The sequence below is a fragment of the Bombina bombina genome, chromosome 1 (assembly GCF_027579735.1).
Source record: "Bombina bombina isolate aBomBom1 chromosome 1, aBomBom1.pri, whole genome shotgun sequence".
NCBI classification, from domain to species: Eukaryota; Metazoa; Chordata; class Amphibia; order Anura; family Bombinatoridae; genus Bombina; species Bombina bombina.
Genome location: NC_069499.1, coordinates 1,088,009,436 through 1,088,032,326, shown reverse-complemented (window position 1 = coordinate 1,088,032,326; position 22,891 = coordinate 1,088,009,436). Strand labels below are relative to the sequence as shown.

Genomic DNA, 22,891 nt, shown 5'->3' with positions numbered 1-22,891 from the left:
CCGCTTATTGCAAAATTGTTTGAACAGAATTATGTTTCACCTCCTAGAAAATGGGGTTAAGCACATAGCTAAAATAAGCTCCAGGCAAGCAAAGTAGTACTGGTCCTGAGCTGAACACAGCTGCTGAGCCAATCAGGTGCATGCTGGTCCAGAGCTGACTTTAACTACAGTATGCTCTAACCCCTTTGTGGTGGGAGGGAATTTTTGAACACAGAGAATTCTGTTCAACACATTACAACATTAAATTATTGTTCCTTTATGTCTCTTTAAATTTGGTTCATCCACTTTATCTTCAGGCTCTTACCAGAAATCTACCCTTTCATCTGTGTGTATATAATATCAAAGTATTGTATTTGTTCAATTGAAATTTGTTTTTAAAATATTACCTGTCATTTGTTGCAGCGAAATGTCACATAGACAGGCGACTGATGAAAACATCTGCCAAACTCACAGAAGATTTTCTATGTTCTATTTACCAAGACAGCAAAGTGTCAAAGAAAGAGATGTATGCTGCTATCACAGAAATGCAGATTGGGGCAGTGGAAACGGTATGAAAAATATAGCTTTTTATTTTGAGAAGAAATTAAAAAGATTATGCCCTGTGGGTAGCATCATATTTGTGCGTCCTACAGAGATGTAAGACTAAAAAAATGATTTTGTCAAATATTGAAAAGAGAGAAACCCCATTTGACAATGACAATTTTTTTCAATAAATTATTCTGTTTGACTGAAACATGCTTCTAGGATACCTCACACTAATAACTACCTACATTTACACCTGTAATAACTGATCATGAAACCTCTTTTTTTTTTTAACCTGGCAATGGATATAGAGACATTAACATCCTTTTGGCTAGATTACGAGTCTTGCGTTAGCCTTAAAAAGCAGCGTTGAGGGGTCCCAACGCTGCTTTTTAATGCCCGCTGGTATTACGAGTAAGGCAGAAGAGGGTCTACCGCTTACTTTTTTCCCGCGATTTTAGCATACCACAAATCCCCTTACGTCAATTGCGTATCCTATCTTTTTAATGGGATTTTTCTAACGCCGGTATTACGATCGCCTGAAAAAGTGAGTGGTAGAACCTCTCCTGGCAAGACTCCTACTGCATTTAAAAGTTAGTAGTTAAGAGTTTTATGGGCTAACGCCGTAACATAAAGCTCTTAACTAAAGTGCTAAAAAGTACACTAACACCCATAAACTACCTATCTACCCCTAAACCGAGCCCCCCCCCCCCACATCGGAAACACTTAACTAAAATGTTTAACCCCTAATCTGCTGACCGGAAGTTGCCGCCACTTTAATAAATTTATTAACCCCTAAACCGCCGCACTCTCGCCTCGCAAACACTAGTTAAATTTTATTAACCCCTAATCTGCCATCCCTAACATCGCCGACACCTACCTACATTTATTAACCCCCAACATCGCCGCTACTATATTACATTTATTAACCCCTAAACCTAAGTCTAACCCTAACACCCCCTAACAAATATAATTTAAATAAAACAAAATAAATTTACTACTATTAAATAAATTAATCCTATTTAAAACTAAATACTTACCGATAAAATAAACCCTAAGCTAGATACAATATAACTAATAGTTACATTTGTATCTATCTTAGGGTTTATTTTTATTTTACAGGCAACTTTGCATTTATTTTAACTAGGTACAATAGTTATTAAATAGTTATTAACTATTTAATAACTTCCTAGTTAAAATAAGTACAAATTTACCTGTAAAATAAATCCTAACCTAAATTACAATTACACCTAACACTACACTATCATTAATTAAATAAATTACCAACAATTAACTACAATTACATAAAATAAACTAAAGTACAAAAAACCCCCACTAAATTACAGAAAATAAAAAAGAATTACAATTTTTTTTAAACTAATTACACCTAATCTAATCCCCCTAATAAAATAAAAAAGCCCCCCCAAAATAATAAAATTCCCCACCCTATACTAAATAACAAATAGCTCTTAAAAGGGCCTTTTGCGGGGATTGCCCCAAAGTAATTGTGAGGCTGTTACCACTATGTCAGAAGAAAGGGTATTCCCTCTTTTACTTAAAGCCTGATACCCAATTTAGGCTTACATATGCCACACAGTCTCACACCAGACCTGAATTCTATAGATGTTGATATCAGAATTCGGTTATGCTCATAGACTGTGGGATGACAATATAGTCATATTTACTTGGCAATTGGTAAGCAAATAAAATTATACTCCAATAGAACGAGAATATAATTAACAATATTAACACCCCCTAGTGGATGAAACGTGAGAAGGGGGGAGTTCAAATACTGGTTGACTAAAGTATATAGCAGCAGACTATAGATATACACAATGATGAGTAATGAAATAGCAGTATCAGTTCATATGCTGCTTATCTTAAAGTGGAATGTAGCAGTTGATATATATACACATGTATGCTTGTCAGTTAGAAGCACACAGATCATTAGTAGGCTAGCTTTAAGAGGGAAGCTGCAGTAGATCTTATATATACAATGCAGACTTCAGAGTAAATAGTAACAGATCTTAAGCAGCCTAGTGATCAGTGGGAAATGACAGTTCATTTCTATACAGATTGCAGATAATGAGTTAAACACAGAAGTTCATATGCAGCCAAGCTTAATGTGTGATGCAGCAGTTGATTTATATACAGATTGCAGGCAAAGAGTTAATCACAGCAGTTCATATGCAGCCAAGCTTAATGTGTGATGCAGCAGTTGATTTATATACAGATTGCAGGCAAAGAGTTAATCACAGCAGTTCATATGCAGCCAAGCTTAATGTGTGATGCAGCAGTTGATTTATATACAGATTGCAGGCAAAGAGTTAATCACAGCAGTTCATATGCAGCCAAGCAGTTGATTTATATACAGATTCCAGGCAAAGAGTTAATCACAGCAGTTCATATGCAGCCAAGCAGTTGATTTATATACAGATTGCAGGCAAAGAGTTAGTAATAGCAGTTCATATGCAAATAAGGCTTATTTGGTAAGTAGCAACAATAAATGATAGGTAGATTTGCTATGAATAATCAATGCTGTGATACAGCGGTTACTGCATCCACATGTAGGTGGCTGGAGGGAGTGTGTCCGGAGTGAGAGAGACTGAGGGCTTGCAGGGGTCTCTAGGATAGGGAAACAGGAGTTTCAGCGTAGTGCTCATGGAGAGCAGGGAGTAGGCGTTCACCTCATCGGCTAGAAACGGAAGTTACACTTCCTGAATAGACTTCATTACCTAGCAATGTGTCTAGATAGGAGGGGCCTTATAAAGGGCTAGATCTTATGTCTTTAAAGAGACAGTGCTTGATGTATGACAGTACACCCCCCCTCAAGGATCCGCTCTGAGGATCAAGGTCTGGGGCGGTCAGGATGCCACCTATGGTATTGGGAGACCAAACGAGGGGCCTTCAAGTTGATAGATGGTTCCCACGAGTCTTCATCAGCACTAAACCCCTTCCAGTGAACTAGATACTGTAATGAGGAATTGACATAACGTGAGTCCAGAATAGAATCAACCTCGTAATCCAAGTCTTCAGAGGGGAGAACGGAGAGAGGAGTGGGAAGAAGCGTTGTTCTTACTTGATGGTATGGTTTGAGGAGAGACACGACACATGAAAAGTGTGATGACACCGATAAGAAGGAGGAAGTTGTAGACTAACTGCAATGGAATTTATGACTGTCTTAATTGGGAAAGGTCTGACAAAGAGAGGACCAAGTTTCTTACTGGGTATTTGTAGTTTTAGATACTTGGTGGACAGCCAAACGAGATCTCCAGGTTTGTAGTTGGGAGCTGGAGTTCTCCTAAGGTCATAATATGCTTTTTGTTTGGACTGGGCATCCTGGAGTACATCTTTAGAGTGGTAAAAGCATCAGCTATAGTATTGACGGTGTCATCAACAAGAGGAGATGAGGAGTAGGTGCGAAGCGATAATTGGTAAGAAGGATGGAATCCATAATTCACATAAGAGGGAGTGAGTTTGGTGAATGCATTGACAGTATTGTTGAAGGAGAATTCCACTGTTGGTAGTAAGGTGAGCCAGTTATCTTGTTAAATAGTGCAGAAACAACGGAGGTATTGCTCTGGGGTCTGGTTAGCACGCTCAGTCTGCCCATTAGTCTGAGGGTGGTAAGCTGTTGACAGCCTTCTGTCTATTTGTAATAAGAGACAGAGTTGGGACCAGATCTTGGATGTGAACTGGGTCCCCCTATCAGTGATTATAGACTCGGGGAGACCATGGAGTTTCACAATATGGTTGAGGAAGAGTTGGGCTGTCTCTGCTGCAGTGGACAATCCCAGGACTGGGATGAAATGTGACATTTTTGAGAACAGATCAATTACTACTATTATTGTGTCATGATTGTGGGAAGGTGGCAGTTCAACAATAAAATCCATGGCTATGGTCTACCAGAGTCTCTGAGCTATAGGTATGGCTAGGAGAAGGCCATATTGATGTGTTTTCTGATGTTTGGAAGTACAACATTTAGAACAAGATCTAATGTAATCAGAAACAAAGTGAGACATTTTAGGCCACCAAAAATCTCTTTGTAGAATCTGTAAAGTCTTCTTTACACCAGGGTGTCCAGCTAACAGCTAGTCATGGGCTGCCTTAATTGCTTCATCTCTGAGAGATGGTGGTATATACAAGCATTCCTTGAAGTATAAAAGACCATCAGAACGTTTTGTTAGAGGTAACGTGGAGGTTGATGAATCATTTTTCAGATGAGACATTAAGTAATCCGACGAATGAGATAGGAGAACTATGAATCGGTCTTGGGGTATTATGGAAGTCGGTAGAAGATCGTATGTCGGTTTTGGTTCTCTCCTGGATAGGGCATCTGCCTTCATGTTCTTACTACCTGGTCTGTACATGATGAGAAAATTGAACCTGGATAGGAAAAGGCTCCAACGTACTTGTCTGGAACTGAGAGTTTTATTCGTCTTCAGGTATTGTAAATTCCTGTGGTCCATATAGATTATGATATGTTGATGTGTTCCCTCTAATAAGTGTCTCCAGAATTCCAGGGAGGCCTTATTTGCCAATAGTTCCTTTTCTCCTATTGAGTAGTTGTACTTTGCTTTTGACATAAGCCTGGAAAAGAAGGATATCGGGTGTAGAGGTTCAGATGAAGACTTCTTTTGAGAGAGGATTGCACCTAACGCATAGTCCGAAGCATCAACTTCCAGATGGTATTGGAGTTGTGGATCTGGGAACTGCAAGATAGGAGCTGAGGTGAACCGAGACTTCAGTAGGTTAAAAGCCTGTCCAGCTTCAGGAGTCCATTTATATTTATAAGAGTGGTTCGTGAGGGAGGTAAGAGGTTTCACTATGGAGGAAAAACCTTTAATAAATTTCCTGTAGAAGTTGGCGAAACCAAGTCTGAACCTCTTTCTTAGAAGTTGGAACAGGCCAGTTAAGGATAACCTCTACTTTCTTGGTTTCCATCTGTATTCCAGAGGGTGAGATACTATAGCATAAGAAGGAGATGGAATCAGTATTGAATAAACACTTTTCACCTTTGGCATAGAGTTAATGTTTCCTTAACCTAGAGAGGACTAAACGGATTTGTTGAATATGATTTTCTAGACCGTCGGAGTAAATGTGGATGTCCTCTAAATATATTACCATACAGACATCTAAAAGATCTCTAAAAATCTCATTCATAAAACACTGAAATGTGTTACACCTGATGAAATGGTCACCTAAGACTGAGAAACGTTGTGTTTGTAAAATAAAGCATTTTTATTTTTACTAAGACGTTGTTTCCACGAACTTGTTTTTAAACAGTTTTTATTCTGCTTTGAGGTTCTTATACACAGTGTGTGATTTACACCTGCACCACTGTGCTAATTTGCCTACCGGGTTAGGCCACCTCTATCACAGTTCTAATCCTGCTAGAGCTAAGACCACATCTACGATCTGTGATCCTGTGGGGAAAGCAAAACATTCGGTTTCCATCCATGTGCCCCTAAGAGTGGATTAACAACTGCGAGAGTGGGAGTCAGCTGGACGACTCTAAAGGTTCCAGAAGGCATTTGTGACACTTCTCAAGTGTCTGGGAGCTTGTAAGTACCAGCTATACTTGCGCATTTGAAGTTTGTTTATACCACTGATCTTGCACAATGGTGGCGCCTTCTTTCTTATTTCAAATGTCTCTAGGATAGAGAGACAGGAGTTTCTGGGTAGTGCTCAGGGAGAGCAGGGAGTAGGCGTTCACCTCATCGGCTAGAAACGGAAGTTACACTTCCTGAATAGACTTCATTACCTAGCAATGTGTCTATATAGGAGGGGCCTTATAAAGGGCTAGATGTTATGTCTTTAAAGAGACAGTGCTTGATGCATGACAGTAATCAGCTCTTTTACCTGTAAAAAAAAATACAATACCGCCCCCAACATTAAAACCCACCATCCACACACCCAACCGTACTCTAAAACCCACCCAATCCCCCCTTAAAAAAACCTAACGCTACCCCCTTGAAGATCACCCTACCTTGAGCCATCTTCACCCAGCTGGGCACAAGTGGACGTCCAGAGGGGCAGAAGTCTTCATCCGATCAGCCAGAAGAGGTCCTCCAAGCGGCAGAAGTCTTTATCCAGGTGGCATCTTCTATCTTCTTTGATCCGGAGCGGAGCGGGTCCATCTTGAAGACACCCGACGCGGAGCATCCTTTTCCATCTGACGGCGACTGAAGAATGAAGGTTCCTTTAAGTGACGTCATCCAAAATGGCGTCTCTTCAATTCCAATTATTTAATGGCTCTGAAAATTAAATTAAATTAACTAAATGGCTCTGAAAAGAGCCTTTGGTTTTTAAAAAATGACAACAAAAAAATTAACCCCTAAAAAATGCAGACAGCACAAAAGTACAGCTATGCTACTGCCAGTGATTTATAGCCATCATTGGCAAGCTAGGCGTTAATGACTCTGGAAATTAAATTAAATTAGCTAAATGGCTCTGAAAATAGCCTTTGGGTTTTTAAAATTATTACAACAAAAAAATTAACCCCTAAAAAAATGCACAGACAGCAAGAAAAGTACAGCTATGCTACTGCCTGTGATTTATAGCGATCACTGGCAAGCTAGGGGTTAATGCCTTTGGATCTCTAAATTTTTAGCAAATAAAATAAATAAATATCTCTCTCCTAAACACAGGTCTCCCTCTCTCTTCAATCGCAAGTGAGGAGAAGGAGGGAGATCTACACTGATCAGAGTTAATATTTACAAATATTGACATGATCAGACAAATGGGATATTTTATTCTGATTTTTTTTTTGTGTGGGAGGCTCAGATTGGATGACCCTAGCTTGCCCCTATGATGAGGCAGGCTAGGGACACCCCAAGAGGCCCCATGATGCACTGGGCATCGCCATCTTGGAAGCCTTGTAAGGGAGGGGGGCTATATAGGAGTTTTTATTTTATGTATTAACATTTTTTTTTATTATTTTATTTTATAAGTAACTAAGTGCCACGGCCCACCGAGGCACTTAGCACACAAGCAGAGCATCGGAAGCGTATCCGATCACTTCCGATGCTCTGCTGCACTGCCGGGCTCCACGTGGAGCAAAACCGGAAGTGATCACTCGTGGGGGAGTGATTAATCCAGTCCCGGCACTCGGGAACAGTATTGCAGGATGCCTCGACATTGAGGCATCACTGCAATACTGTAAGAGCGGCTGGAAGCGATCTCGATCGCTTCCAGTGCTCAGTTTAGACGAAGACATACGCCATACGTCCTCAGGCATTAACTGTATTTTTTTTAGGATGTACGTCGTATGCCGTACATCATTAAGGGGTTAAAGGGAAATGAAACTCAAAATTTTTCTGTCATTATTTAGAAAGAGCATGCAATTTTAAACAACTTTTTAATTTACTTCTATTATCTAATTTGCTTCATTCTCTTGATATCCTTTACTGAAAAGCATATCTAGATATCCTCAGTAGCTGCTGATTGGTGGTGGCACATAGCTCCTTCGTATGATTTGCTCACTCATGTGCATTTATATTTCTTCTCAAAGGATATCTAAAGAATGAAGCAAATTATATAACTATGCTGCGGAATCTGTTGGCGCTCTACAAATACCTGATAATAATAATAATAATAATAATAATAATAATAATAGAAGTAAATTGGAATGTTGTTTAAAACTGTATTCTCTATCTGAATCATGAAATATTTGGGGGGGGGGGGGGGGGTTAATGTCCCTTTAAGCCATTGTTGAGCAACATGTAGGAGGGTCTGGGTTTTCCCCAATAATACTTTTATTGCAAAAATGGTTCACATCTATGAGGAATTACATTTTAAAATATTATACATTTTAGTTTACTAATGATGTCATCATGTATTGTTCTAAGTGTGCAGGAAGGGATTAACAGTGGCTCAGCACACAGACACTACAAAGATATCCTATATAATCACCTTTACCTCATGTTTGTATGTTATACTATTTGTATCTATATAGTTGTACTACCTGTTAGGTTATCATGTGAATTTAGAATATTAATATTGTCTATATGTAAATAATGTAGCTAGTGATACATTTCACATTTTCAATAAAGTTTAAAGCTTTTGAAAGCTTAAATTGTGTGCAAAAACTTCCTACCATGCCTAAAAGGAGCATCATGTATATGTGTTGGAAATACAATAGTTTTGTATTTTTGTTTGTTTGTTTTATATCCCTTTAAAGCTAAATCTCTTATAAAAATGCTGTGGCCACAAAGGGGGGATAACTCCATATAAATGCCCATGGTTTTGGAAAGGAATGTCCATCAAGCTTAAATAGGTGTGATAGTCAGGTGTCCACATAGTGAATAAATAGTCAACTCTAAAATACCACTTTTAAATTTGCCAGCTTTGAAAATGATATTAAAGTGATGGTAAATTCAGCCCAACTGCTCAACATATTTAAAAGCTCTTATCCTATCTAGCATAGCGATATGCTTTTTTATTAATAAAAACATCAGTATACTGAATAACTTCAATTTTTGTCCTGTAACGTTACACTTTTATATTCAGCCTCTCCCTTAAATTTTCGAAGGTACTGCTTTGAGTGACACACATTCTATCCAATCACAGCCTCACCATGCGCTCCATGTAAAACTGAACCTGCACGCTCCCATGCTCTGAACTCACTAATCTTGATGCAATGCGCATGCGCAACTCTTACGCAGGGCCGGATTAGCCTACCAGGATACCAGGAGATTTCCCGGTGGGCTGCAGCAGCTGGGGCTGGAAAGCTACAATTGAAAGGGGAGATTAATGGATGCAATTGGGTTGTAGGGCTGCTATATAACATCAGTCTGACATTTGTATTTAATACAAAGTAATATAATTTATTTATGAAAAAATATTGGGGAAGGAGTGTCCCAGCAATCCCCTTTGAGAAAAATGCATTCTATCGACTCAACGGAAAATAGGGCTGGTCTTCATATTTTTTCAGGGCTGCTTTTTATTTCCAGTCCAGCCCTGCTCTTACGCTACTTGCGCAAGTGATAAAGACAATGCGTCAGTTGCTGGTTACATTTTTCTTATAACGGAGTACTCGCAGAGAAAAAAAAAACTTGATGCTGTCAAAAATGTCAGTAAACAGTGAATCAGTACGAAAGGAAATGATTTACTGTTTACTTACATCAGATGCACTGTTTACTGAAAGCGGAGCTGAGGATTGTCTTTTTCACTTGCACAAGTAGCATAAGAGTTGTGCATGCACACTGTATCAAGATTAGTGAGTTCAGAGCATGGGAGTGTGCAGGTTCAGTTTTACATGGGGCGCATGGTGAGGCTATGATTGGATAGAACGTATGTCACTCAAAGCAGTACCTTCGAAAATTTAATAGAGAGGCTGAATATAAAAGTGTAACGTTACAAGACAAAAATTGAAGTTATTCAGTATACTGATGTTTTTATTGATAAAAAAAGCATATTGAAATGCTAGATAGGATAAGAGCTTTTAAAATATGTTGAGCAGTTGGGCTGAATTTACCATCACTTTAACTGCACAATATATATTAACCATTGGCTTGTAATACAGCAAGAAGCATGGGTTGTCTTCCAGCGATGTTGTCACTACATACCCCTTGCATTTTTGCTCCTCACTTGTATGCAGATATTTTACAGCGCCATGTTTAAAGGGTCATGAAACAACATTTTTCTTTCATGACTCAGAAAGAGCATACTATTTCCAACAACTTTTCAAGGTACTTCTTTTATCTAACTTACTTCATTCTCGTGGTATCTTTTGTTGAAAATCAAACTAGGTAGGCTCAGGAACTGGGAGCTAGCTACTGATTGATGGCTGCACTGATGTGTTCAGCTAGTTCCCGGTAGTAATGCACTGCTGCTCCTTCAAGAAAAGATACCAAGAGAATAAAGCAAAATAGATAATAGAAGTAAATTAGAAAGTTGTTAACAAATACATGTTCTATCTGACTCATGAAAGAAAAAGTTTCATGTGCCATTTATGCAAATATGTGCTATATATATAATAACAAATATTTTACTGTCTCTTTAAACATAGGAAAGAGCATTGTTTTATTGGCTATTTCTAATAGTATAATAGAATAGAGTGTATTAGCCCCCTGAAGGTGCAAACTTCATTAGTTTTCCTTGCACAACCACTGCTAAATCATCCTAAAATTCTTTGTCTTTTTAGACAGCCAACAGCTTACTTTGGGCTATTTTTAATGTTTCTCGCAACCCTCGTGTCCAAGAAAAGCTTCTGCAGGAGATCCAACAAGTGCTATTACCAGACCAAGTACCACGTGCAGAAGACATAAGAAATATGCCATATCTCAAGGCATGCCTGAAAGAATCAATGAGGTATTTATTATCATTTATTTATATAGCGCTGTAAAATTCTGTAGCGCTGAGTAAAGAGATAGGGTTATAGAATAACAAGGATTTGTAATAAGATACAAAACAAAACAGACTAAACAAATCTAGTACAGGAGCAAAAGGGCCCTGCTCCAGAGACCTACAGGTTGAGGGTGCAGAGACATAAGGTTTGGCGTAGCTTGTCACATGGATTGTAGTTGCAGCAGTAAATCAAGCAATTCAAGAATTATTTTTTTTAGGATGAAAAACAGAGGAGAAATGGTAAGCCTCTCTAAATAGGTGGGTTATCAAGGAGCCTCTGAAGCTATACAAGGTTGGAGACCTTTGCTACACACACACACTCTCATACAACACACACACCATGCACTATCATGCAACACACACACAACATACTCATACAACACACACACACACACTCTCATACAACACACACCATGCACTATCATGCAACACACACACACACAACATACTCATACAACACACACACACACTCTCATACAACACACACCATGCACTATCATGCAACACACACACACACAACATACTCATACAACACACACACACACTCTCATACAACACACACACCATGCACTATCATGCAACACACACACACACAACATACTCATACAACACACACACACACTCTCATACAACACACACACAACACGCTCTACACTAAAACTACACAGACTGCACTCTCATGCAACACACAACACACTCTCATACAACACACACTCATACAACACACATACACCACACACTCTCATATAGCACACACACCACACACTCTCCTACAACAGACACACACCACACATACACTCTTCTACAACATGCACAAGTCGTGACTAGTAAACATGCTGTTGCGACCCATTAATGGGTCCTGACATATGGTTTGAAGAACCCTGATCTAAGATATAGTGGCCAATTTATCAAGCTCCGTATGTAGCTTGATGCCCCTGTTTCCACGCAGCCTTCAGGCTCACTGGAAACAGAAGTTATGAAGCAGCGGTCTAAAGACTGCTGCTCCATAACTTGTCCGCCTATTTTGAGGCCGCGGACAGAAATATTGACACCCCTGCTAGCGGCCGACTGGCCACGAATCTGCAGGGGGCGGCATTGAACCAGCAGTTCACAGCATATGCTGTCGGCATTTATCAATGTGCAGCGGACATGATACGCTACATTGCATCATGTCTGCTCGCACTATGATAAATCTACCCCATAGTATTAAAGTGACCAAACCCCACATTTGTTCTTTCATGATTCAGATAATGCACACAATTCTAAATAACTTTCCAATTTTCTTTTGTTTTTCAATTTGCTTCATTCACTTGGTATCTTTGTTGAAAGAACAGCAATGCACTATTGAGAGCTAGCTAAACACACCTGGTGATCTAATACCAATAATCAAATATGCGCAGATACCAATCAGCAACTTGATCTCAGTAGTGCATTGCTGATCCTACCTAGGTATGCATTTCAACAAACTATACCAAGACAAGGAAGAAAATTAGGTAATAGAAGTAAATTGGAAAGTTGTTTAACATGGAATGCTCTATCTGAATCACAAAAGTTTAATATTGACTTTACTATCCCTTTAAGGTATTACAGAGACTGTGTGGGTCTGCAGAAGATGCAGGCATTAGTATTTCATATAAGGAGGCTATATATTTCTTCCCAGCAATAAATTGTGATACAAAAATAGTTAATGGTATAACAGAAAAGAATACCCTAATCTTGTGAAATTCCTGTGTGATCAATAGTATCTATGTAAGTTTGTGAATTGTAATAATTTAACAGTGATCAAAGGTTGAATCTTTGAAAGTGCAACAATGTGATAAGCAACAATGTTTCACATAATGATACATTCCTCCAAATTCCCTTGGCAATATTAATGAAACCTAATGAAAGAGGAGCAGCAGAGCCCTACTGGAAGATTCATATACAGTATGTGCATCCACCAATCAGCAGCTAGAACCTAGCAGTGCATTGCTGCTCCTTACCTACTGAGGTATGCTTTTCAACAGAGGATACCAAGAGAACAAAGCACATTTGATAACAGAAGTAGAGTATAACATTGTTTAAAATTGTATGATGTATCTGAATCATGAATTTATATTTGATGTTACTTTCCCTTTGATAAAGTGAAGTATTATTTAAATGTCTAAAAAGTCCAAAATTAAACAGCCAAAAGTTAGCTGTAACTTTGGAACTCAACCCATACCTTACAATAAAACTTCTATAAGACTTCTCTTTAAAATAAAGTGCTCAATTAAAAGCCACTTATGAATAATGTTCTATTATTGTGTGGTAAGCTTGACACAATCTCTGTTAATTATGGATTGTTTTATATTAAAACATTTTCCTTTAGCCACTCAGTGATGTAAAAGATAATTAAGGATAAACCCCAGCCAGCGATATATGGAAGTTACTTACTATCTGATAGACATTTGCCAGTTTACCACAGCTGCCAGTGCAGTTCAAGCTGCGCTTCAGTAAATACGTTAGAAGGGCTAAAAAGGTTTCAGTGGATTAATTTGTTTTGGCACAGTAATATAAAGCCAAAGGAACTGTTTCTGTATATTTGTGTGTGTTCATTATGATCAAAATCTCAGAGGAGGATTATTTTATAGCAAAAATGTATTTTGTGGCTTGCAGGATAACCCCATCTGTGCCATTTACCACTCGAACCCTTGACAAGGAAACAGTTCTTGGAGAATATGTGTTGCCAAAAGGAGTAAGTAAAACAATGTAATAGTAAATAATAATACAAATCAAACACTATGATCAGTTGTCTATTTGTTAAAAATGCTTTGTATGCATATTAAAATCAAAGATAACAGCATGCACTGCGCTTATGAATGGGCTTTTGTTTATCACATATATATTGAGATGAGGAAAACAAAGTATATTCTGGGGATCTAAAGGTTGTTGACATGAAAAATAGGTTTTAAACAGAGATAGCAAGTAAAATAAATGTAGTGGATAAAGAATAGTACTGAGAAATGTTTTCTGTGGGCAATGCATTGAGGAAGGGAAAGAGGTGTTTTTTTCAGATAGTAAGGAAACAAAGGGTGAAAAAAATATGGAGAAGCAGAAATGTTATTACAAGTCATTCCTGCCATTACAAGTCAAATAGTTTGTACAGAGCAGTTCAATTATAATTGCAAACTTGGTGAGTGTACACTGGCAATTTTAGGATTAAATTAACACCACTTATTATATTTGTCTTTGCTGCTATGGCATTTAGGGAGTGTTGAGAAAACATTGTTATGAATAGAAGCTTTTATAATGTGATTTTTTTCTCTTCATGGTATTTTTATTTCTTTAGTAGCAGTTTTCACGTTGTTTTTATGTTGGAGTTATATGAGACAAAAACCATATTCTGCAAAAATATATGATCTGGTTAGAAATAGTACACAGTTGTGTTATGGTCTGAAGATGTTGGGTTTCTTTATTTAAAACTAACATTTGATTGAAATAATCAACAATCAAATGTTAAAGGTAATAAAGTGCAAAAAGGAAACGCTCAGATGGGTAACATCATTTTATTATTGCACTGTTGCTTGCTTATAACTATGTGTTTAACACCTACCTATAGGCTAAACACATAGTTAAAGTTAGCTCCAGAGCAGCAATACTGGGACCTTGCTTTACACATCTGGTGAACCAATGACACAAGACATATGGCCACCAATCACCAGCTAGTGCAATGCTACTGTACCCAGATAACATAATTAATGTGAATCATTTTTTTAAATGATGAGATATGAAAGTTTAATTTCAGCTTCCATGTCCCTTTAATGTTTTAATATTCAAATGTTACAGTTTTTGGCAGACATTTAAAACTCATATAGAATCGTTTTTTAGGAATATGATTAAACATTCACCAATCCTCTACTAGCCAAACCAGCTTAAAAATAAGTCCTATCAATTCTCTCTTATTTAGAGTTATAGTAATGTTGAATATTCACATAATAGAAATATTCAGGAATAATTATAATCATTTTTTTAAATGATGAGATATGAAAGTTTAATTTCAGCTTCCATGTCCCTTTAATGTTTTAATATTCAAATGTTACAGTTTTTGGCAGACATTTAAAACTCATATAGAATTGTTTTTTAGGAATATGATTAAACATTCACCAATCCTCTACTAGCCAAACCAGCTTAAAAATAAGTCCTATCAATTCTCTCTTATTTAGAGTTATGGTAATGTTGAATATTCACATAATAGAAATATTCAGGAATAATTATAAGCACTTGAGACAGTTTCCTAGCAGAAATATGTGATGTAAAGTTAGCTCTATGGGGCCGACATGATCCGCCATAGCATACGCTGTCAGCATTTATCATTGCACAAGCATTTTGTGTGAAATGCTTGTGCAACCCCCCCCCCCTGCACATTTGCAGCCAATCTGCTGCTAGCAGGGGGTGTCAATCATCCCTATCCGCAATCTCAGAGGTGGCAGACAAGTTAGGAGCAGCTTCTTAAATCGGCACCTATATATCAATACTCTACTTTCCTTACCTCCTGTTTTTCAAAATATCTAAAACTCTACATCTTAAAAAAATATCGATTGTAAAACTTATTAACAAAACATTTGTACTTGAATTATTAATGTAATTAAATAAACTACACAATTGCAAGGATTGTATTCATTTACTACACTTTATATACATATCAAGAATAGCATATATTATTTTTTATTCATTTTTTATTATTGGAATTATTTAACAATACAATTTAAAAAAAAATAATACATTTGCTCTTCTGTAATGTGATAAACATGTGCATTTTCTATTTTCCAGAAAACTTGTGCATGTTTTTTTTGTTTCAAAAATATTTTCTTCCTAATCTTTCATAAAATGAGTCATCTGTCAATTAGGACTGCTAGTTAGGACAAATATGTTTGTATAACAATCAAAAGTTTTTAGTTGGGAAAAAAATAAGAAAAAAACTAAAAATAACAAATATAACTTCCTGTAAAGTCATTTTTTATTGGAAGCTTATGAATTGATTTATTTAAATACCAAATTATTTGAATAATAAATTCTGCAAAATATTAACCAGTTTTCATATATATCTTTAATTTTTGTCTTATCAAAGTAACCAACTTTTCACCACAGTGTGTCAAATTGTTTGTTTATTTAATGGGCATAATATATGGGATATCTTATGAGGTTATTTGTTGTTTACTTGCTTTATGTAAGTCACCCTAGCACAAGTTAGCTCAAATTGGCAAATAAATAAAAATAGCTAACTTGCTATCAGAAATTGACTTCAGAGCTCAAATAATTTCAGCTGATTTTTCAACCAAAAAGTCAAGAGGACTGTCGACTTGCACAGCATAGACCCCATTGCGTAATAATTCAAAGATTTCATGTAATGGGATATTTTGAAATAATATATTTTAAAAAGAGACTTATACTATAAATATAAGTAGTCATGTTACTCATCAAAGGGTCATTATACTGTAAAAAAATGGCATGCTCTAATCCTTAAAAGCAGGACATTTTATCACTATCAACCGGTAAAGTACTGTCTGAGAGCTGCAGTGCACTGCTGGTGCCCAGCAGACACTTCCTTCGATTCATTCAGCAGCACTAGTTACACATAGATTGAAAGCGTGACTAGTGATACAATTACATGCTCTATGAATTGGAACATGTAAGTTTGTTCAATATACTAGTCCTTTGAGACATTAGGAGGTTCTCTAATATCTTTGAAAGCGAACAAAGTTTATTAGAGGTAAATGATCTATCATAAGCCTTACATTGTCAGTTGTGTGTTGCTAAGAAAATAACAGTATATATATTTTTTTCCACTTAGACCGTACTCACTATAAACAGTCATGTGTTGGGGTCCAATGAAGAATGTTTTGATGACTGTAATCAGTTCAGACCTGAGAGATGGCTTCAGGAAAAGAATTCCATTAGTCCTTTTGCTCATGTTCCATTTGGTATTGGAAAGAGGATGTGTATTGGACGTCGGTTAGCAGAAATGCAGCTACAGTTAACTCTTTGTTGGGTAGGTTTACCTTTGTGGATTTAACAGCACACAAACACTGAGACATACACAAAATACAATTTCTATAACAAAATGAGGATGCAACAGATTAAAAAAAAAAAATATATAAAAAAATGAGTTCTAATTGTCTCAAAATCATGACATATAATATTGCTTGATTTCATTGTTTTTTTAAGTTTGCTACAAATCCGTTTTTGATAGTAATGCAGTCACTGCTTCATTATATACCTCTACTATTTTCTTTTTCATAGTAGTTTGTATTCTAATTGTAGAGTTATTCTACGTCAAAAATGAAAAAAAAGAAAAGCGAGATAAGAAAGAGCAAATGAGCTTATTATAATAAACATAGCTACTAGCAAAACTAGAAAGGTAAAAGAGGCCATAGAGATTAGTGAGAGTGAAGACATTGGGGCCGATTTATCAAAGTCTGGTGGACATCGCTGAATACCGACAGCATACGCTGTCAGCATTTAACATTGCACAAGCAGTTCTAGTGAACTGCTTGTGCAATGCCGCCCCCTGCAGATTTGCGGCCAATGGGCCGCTAGCAGGGGGTGTCAATCAACCTGATCATATAGGATCAGGCGGATTGATGTCCGCAGCCTCAGAGGCAGCGGCCCAGTTAAGGAGCAGCGGTCTTAAGACCGCTGCTTCATAACTGCTGTTTCCGGTGAGCCTGAGGGCTTGCGCAGAAACAGGGGCATCAGGGGCCATTTGGCCCTTGATGAATCGGTCCCATTGTTTGTTTGCTGATCTTTTATGCATAAACAGAAGAGGTTATTTTCAGCAGCAAAAAGATGTATAGGTATTTTCTTTTTTTCAATGACATTATTAATTTCTATTCTAAAAACCATAATGTTAACAATCTCTCACTTTTATTTTGCAGCTTATAAGAAGATACAGAATTGTCCCTACGGATACTGATCCAGTGGAAACGATACACTTAGGAACATTGATACCCAATCGTGATCTTCCAGTTGCGTTCTTCAAGCGATAGAATAAGGTGGTTTTAACACTGTCATTTGCATATATTTATATCTCAACAGAACATGCTTGTTTTTTGCTCATACAGAAAATTAGAGTTGTATTGCAGATGTGTATAGCTATTACTTGAAGTGTAGGGACCCATAATAGCAAGGTTTCTGCATGGAATGCCCTAATGTGGTTAACTGGTGTAGATAATTTTATATGTACAAATCTGGATACAGAGGGGGAGATCGCAATCCTGTAAATTTTTTTGTGATAGAGCCAGTAAGTACCAGCATCACCCTCAGAAATAATTATGATTCACAAGTGCTAAAAATAGCGGTGAAAAAAGAGTGTTGCTTTTTGTGGGGAGTGCTGAATGCATTATATACCAGCCTAGCTTCCTCCTACTTCTTCTATCCTGTCAGTATGACCACATAAACCATTTTTCATTACTTCTGCTCTGGCTTAGTGTTAAGCGCTCGTATCAGCCTCATTTCAACTGCAACACACATTGTGTGACATTTTAATGAACCAAAATATAAACTCAGTCATTTAATTTTATGTTTCCAAGACCACACAGGTCTCCTTTCATACTTGTGAGGCCTTGGAATTTGTGTAATGCAACATCTGTTTTTATGAATACATTGTTCTATTAAATAGATCATTCTCATGGATAAATAAAATGATCTTATTCCTTACAGCATTTTAGTTTGATATTAGTGATCTCTTCCCAACTATGAGGTTAACCACAATCTTGTGTAAATATTCAACTAGATTACGAGTTGTGCGAAAGGGTAAAAAAGCAGCGTTAAGAGGTCCTAACGCTGCTTTTTTTATGCCCGCTGGTATTACGAGTCTTGAAGGTTTAGGGTCACTGCACACTTCTTTGGCCTTGACGCAAAATGACTTACATAACTTTGTAAAGTCTTTTTTCTATGGGACTTCCATAGCGCTGATATTACGAGTCTGTCCTGGGAGGCCAAAAAGTGAGCGGTATACCCTACCCTGTCAAGATTCCTAACGCATTTAATAGTCAGTAGTTATGAGTTTTATGGTACAACGCCATAGCATAAAACTCATAACTAAAGTGCTAAAAAGTACACTAACACCCATAAACTTCCTATTAATCCCTAAACCTAGGCACTCCAGCATCACAAATACTAAAATAAAAATTGTAACCCCTAATCTGCTGCTCCCGACACCACCACCACATACATTATATGTATGAACCCCTAATCTGCTGACCCCAACATCGCCGACACCTACATTATATTTATTAACCCTTAATCTGCCGCCACCTACCTACACTTATTAACCCCTAATCTGCTGCCCCCAACGTCGCCGCAACTATAATAAACATATTAACCCCTAAACCGCTGCACTCCCGCCTTGCAAACATTAGTTAAATATTATTAACCCCTAATCTGCTGGCCCTAACATTGCCGCCACCTACCTACATTTATTAATCCCTAATCTGCCACCCCCAACGTCGCCGTCACTATATTAAAGTTATTAACCCCTAAACCTAAGTCTAACCATAAACCTAACCTAACACCCACTAACTTAAATATAATTTAAAACCATCTAAATAAATATTACTATCATTAACTAAATTATTCCTATTTAAAACTAAATACTTACCTATAGTGATGTCGCGAATTGTTCGCCGGCGAATAGTTCCCGGCGAACATAGCATGTTCGCGTTCGCCACGGCGGGCGAACATATGCAATATTCGATCCGCCCCCTATTCGTCATCATTGAGTAATACTTTGACCCTGTACCTCACAGTCAGCAGGCACATTCCAGCAAATCAGCAGCAGACCCTCCCTCCCAGACCCTCCTACCTCCTGGACAGCATCCATTTTAGATTCATTTGGAAGCTGCATTGTTAGTGAGAGGAGGGACAGTGTAGCTGCTGCTGATTTAGTAGGGAAATCTATAGCTAGACTAGTGTATTCAGTGTCCACTACAGTCCTGAAGGACTCATCTGATCTCTGCTGTAATGACAGCACCCAAAAATCCCTTTTTAGGGCTGCTTTTTTTTTTTTTTCCTGTGTAATCTAATTGCAGTTGCCTGCCTGCGTGTGTGTCAGGCTCACAGCGTATACTGTGCCCACTTGCCCAGTGCCACCACTCATATCTGGTGTAACAGTAGTGTAAATTTAAAAAAAAAAAAACTTTTTTGACTGTGTTAAATAATAGCAGTCAGTTTCCTTCTCACGTGTGCGTTTAAGTGCCTGCCTGCCAGGGCACAGTGTCACCCCAGTGCAACTCATATCTGGTGTAACAGTAGTGTAGATTTAAAAAAAACAACTCTTTTTTTTGACTGTGTTAAATAATAGCAGTCAGTTTCCTTCACACGTGTGCGTTTAAGTGCCTGCTTGCCAGGGCACAGTGTCACCCCAGTGCAACTCATATGTGGTGTAACAGTAGTGTAGATTTAAAAAAAACAACACTTTTTTGACTGTGTTAAATAATAGCAGTCAGTTTCCTTCACACTAATAATAATAAAGGGATTATCTATCTTTTAAAACAATAAAAATTCTGGTGTAGACTGTCCCTTTAAACGGGGAGTTTGGTCTATCACTGTGAAGCGGGCGTAACCCTTACACTACCTGATCGATACAACATCATACCTGATGTTTTAAAGTACGCTATTCCAAACAATTTAGGAATGTTAGGTGATTTATGCCCTTTATGGATTAAAACCAGACTCTGCATCAACTCTGTAATTTTCCATGGGAGTTTTGCCATGGATCCCCCTCCGGCATGCCACAATCCAGGTGTTAGTACCCTTGAAACAATTTTTCCATCACTATTGTGGCCAGAAAGAGTCCCTGTGGATTTTAAAATTTGCCTACCTATTGAAGACTATGGCGGTTCGCCCGGTTCGCCCGTTCGCGAACAGTTACGGAATTTCATGTTCGCTGTTCGCGAACGCAAAATTTTAGGTTCACGACATCACTACTTACCTATAAAATAAACCCTAAGCTAGCTACAATATAACTAATAGTTACATTGTTTGTATATAGCTTAGGGTTTATTTTTATTTTACAGGCAAGTTTGTATTTATTTTAACTAGGTACAATAGTTATTAAATAGTTATTAACTATTTAATAACTACCTAGCTAAAATAAATACAAAAGTACCTGTAAAATAAAACCTAACCTAAGTTACACTAACACCTAACACTACACTATAATTAAATACATTAACTAAATTAAATACAATTAAATAAATTAAATTAAATTAGCTAAAGTATAAACCCCCACTAAGTTACAGAAAATAATAAACAAATTACAGAAATTTAAACTAATTACGCCTAATCTAATAGCCCTATTAAAATAAAAAGCCCCCCCAAAATAAAAAAACCTAGCCTAAACTAAACTACCAATAGCCCTTAAAAGGGCCTTTTGTGGGGCATTGCCCCAAAGTAATCAGCTCTTTTACCTGTAAAAAAAAAATACAAACAACCCCCAAACAACAAAACCCACCACCCACACAACCAACCCCCCAAATAAAATACTAGCTAAAAAGTTCCCCATTGCCCTGAAAAGGGCATTTGGATGGGCATTGCCCTTAAAATGGCAGTTAGCTCTTTTGCAAGCCCAAAACCCTAATCTAAAAAATAAGCCCACCCAATACACCCTTAAAAAAACACTAACCCCCTAAAGATCGACTTACCAGGAGACGTCTTCATCCAATCCGGGCGAATTGTCGTCCATATGGGCAGAAGTCTTCATCCAAGACGGGCAGAAGTGGTCTTCCAGACGGGCAGAAGTCTTCATCCAGACGGCATCTTCTATCTTCATCCATCTGGGGCGGAGCGTCTCCATCTTCAAGACATCCGACGTGGAGCATCCTCTTCTTCCGACGACTAAAACAGAATGAAGGTACCTTTAAGTGACGTCATCCAAGATGGCGTCCCTTAGATTCCGATTGGCTGATAGAATTCTATCAGCCAATCGGAATTAAGGTAGAAAAAATCCTATTGGCTGATGCAATCAGCCAATAGGATTGACGTTCAATCCTTTTGGCTGATCCTATCAGCCAATAGGATTGAGCTCGCATTATATTGTAGCTAGCTTAGGGTTTATTTTACAGGTAAGTATTTAGTTTCAAATAGGAATATTTATTTAGATTTATTTAAATTATTTTTAAGTTAGGGGGTGTTAGGTTTAGGGTTAGACTTAGGTTTAGGGGTTAATAACTTTAATATAGTGCTGGTGATGTTGGGGGCAGCAGATTAGGGGTTAATAAATGTAGGTAGGTGGTGGCGATGTTAGGGCCGGCAGATTAGGGGTTAATAATATTTAACTAATGTTTGCGAGGCGGGAGTGCGGCGGTTTAGGGGTTAATATGTTTATTATAGTGACAGCGACTTTAGGGGCAGCAGATTAGGAGTTAATAAGTGTAGGTAGGTGGAGGCGACATTGGGGACGGCAGATTAGAAGTTAATAAATATAATGTAGGTGTCGTCGATGTTGGGGGCAGCAGATTAGGGTTAATAAGTGTAAGATTACGGGTGTTTAGACTCTGGGTTCATGTTAGGGTGTTAGGTGTAAACATAAATTTTATTTCCCCATAGGAATCAATGGGGCTGCATTAAGGAGTTTTACGCTGTTTTTTTGCAGGTGTATTTTTCAGCCGGCTCTCCCCGTTGATTCCTATGGGGAAATTGTGCACGAGCACGTTACACCAGCTCACCCCTGTCTTAAGCAGCGCTGGTATTGGAATGTGGTAATGAGAAAAAATTTGCTCAACTCTCACTTCTAGTCTTTTAACGACGGGCTTCTGAAAACTCGTAATACCAGCGCTGTAGGTAAGTGGGCGGTGAGAGAAAACTGCTCGTTAGCATTGCACAGCCTCTAACGCAAAACTCATAATCTGGGCCATTGTTAGTCTCTTTTTTTCATTGATTACAAACTTAAAATGCTTCTGCTTTAAACTCAGAATTGTTACCTCCCACAAATCAACACAAAATCATTACCTGCATCCTTAATCTCCTGATTTTATAATCCAAAAAGATGATGTGTACA

At 37.8% G+C, this 22,891-nt stretch overlaps 1 protein-coding gene across 1 annotated transcript in view; it reads left to right on the top strand.

The window, feature by feature from the left end:
- Nucleotides 1-22,891, top strand: part of LOC128641994 (1,25-dihydroxyvitamin D(3) 24-hydroxylase, mitochondrial) — a 53,435-nt gene that overhangs the window by 20,089 nt on the left and 10,455 nt on the right. The window contains exons 7-11 of the mRNA XM_053694661.1: nucleotides 403-548; nucleotides 10,670-10,836; nucleotides 13,510-13,588; nucleotides 16,685-16,882; nucleotides 17,769-17,885. Coding sequence (XP_053550636.1) covers nucleotides 403-548; nucleotides 10,670-10,836; nucleotides 13,510-13,588; nucleotides 16,685-16,882; nucleotides 17,769-17,879 — 701 coding nt within the window. The 3' untranslated portion in view covers nucleotides 17,880-17,885. The remainder of the gene's footprint in view (nucleotides 1-402; nucleotides 549-10,669; nucleotides 10,837-13,509; nucleotides 13,589-16,684; nucleotides 16,883-17,768; nucleotides 17,886-22,891) is intronic.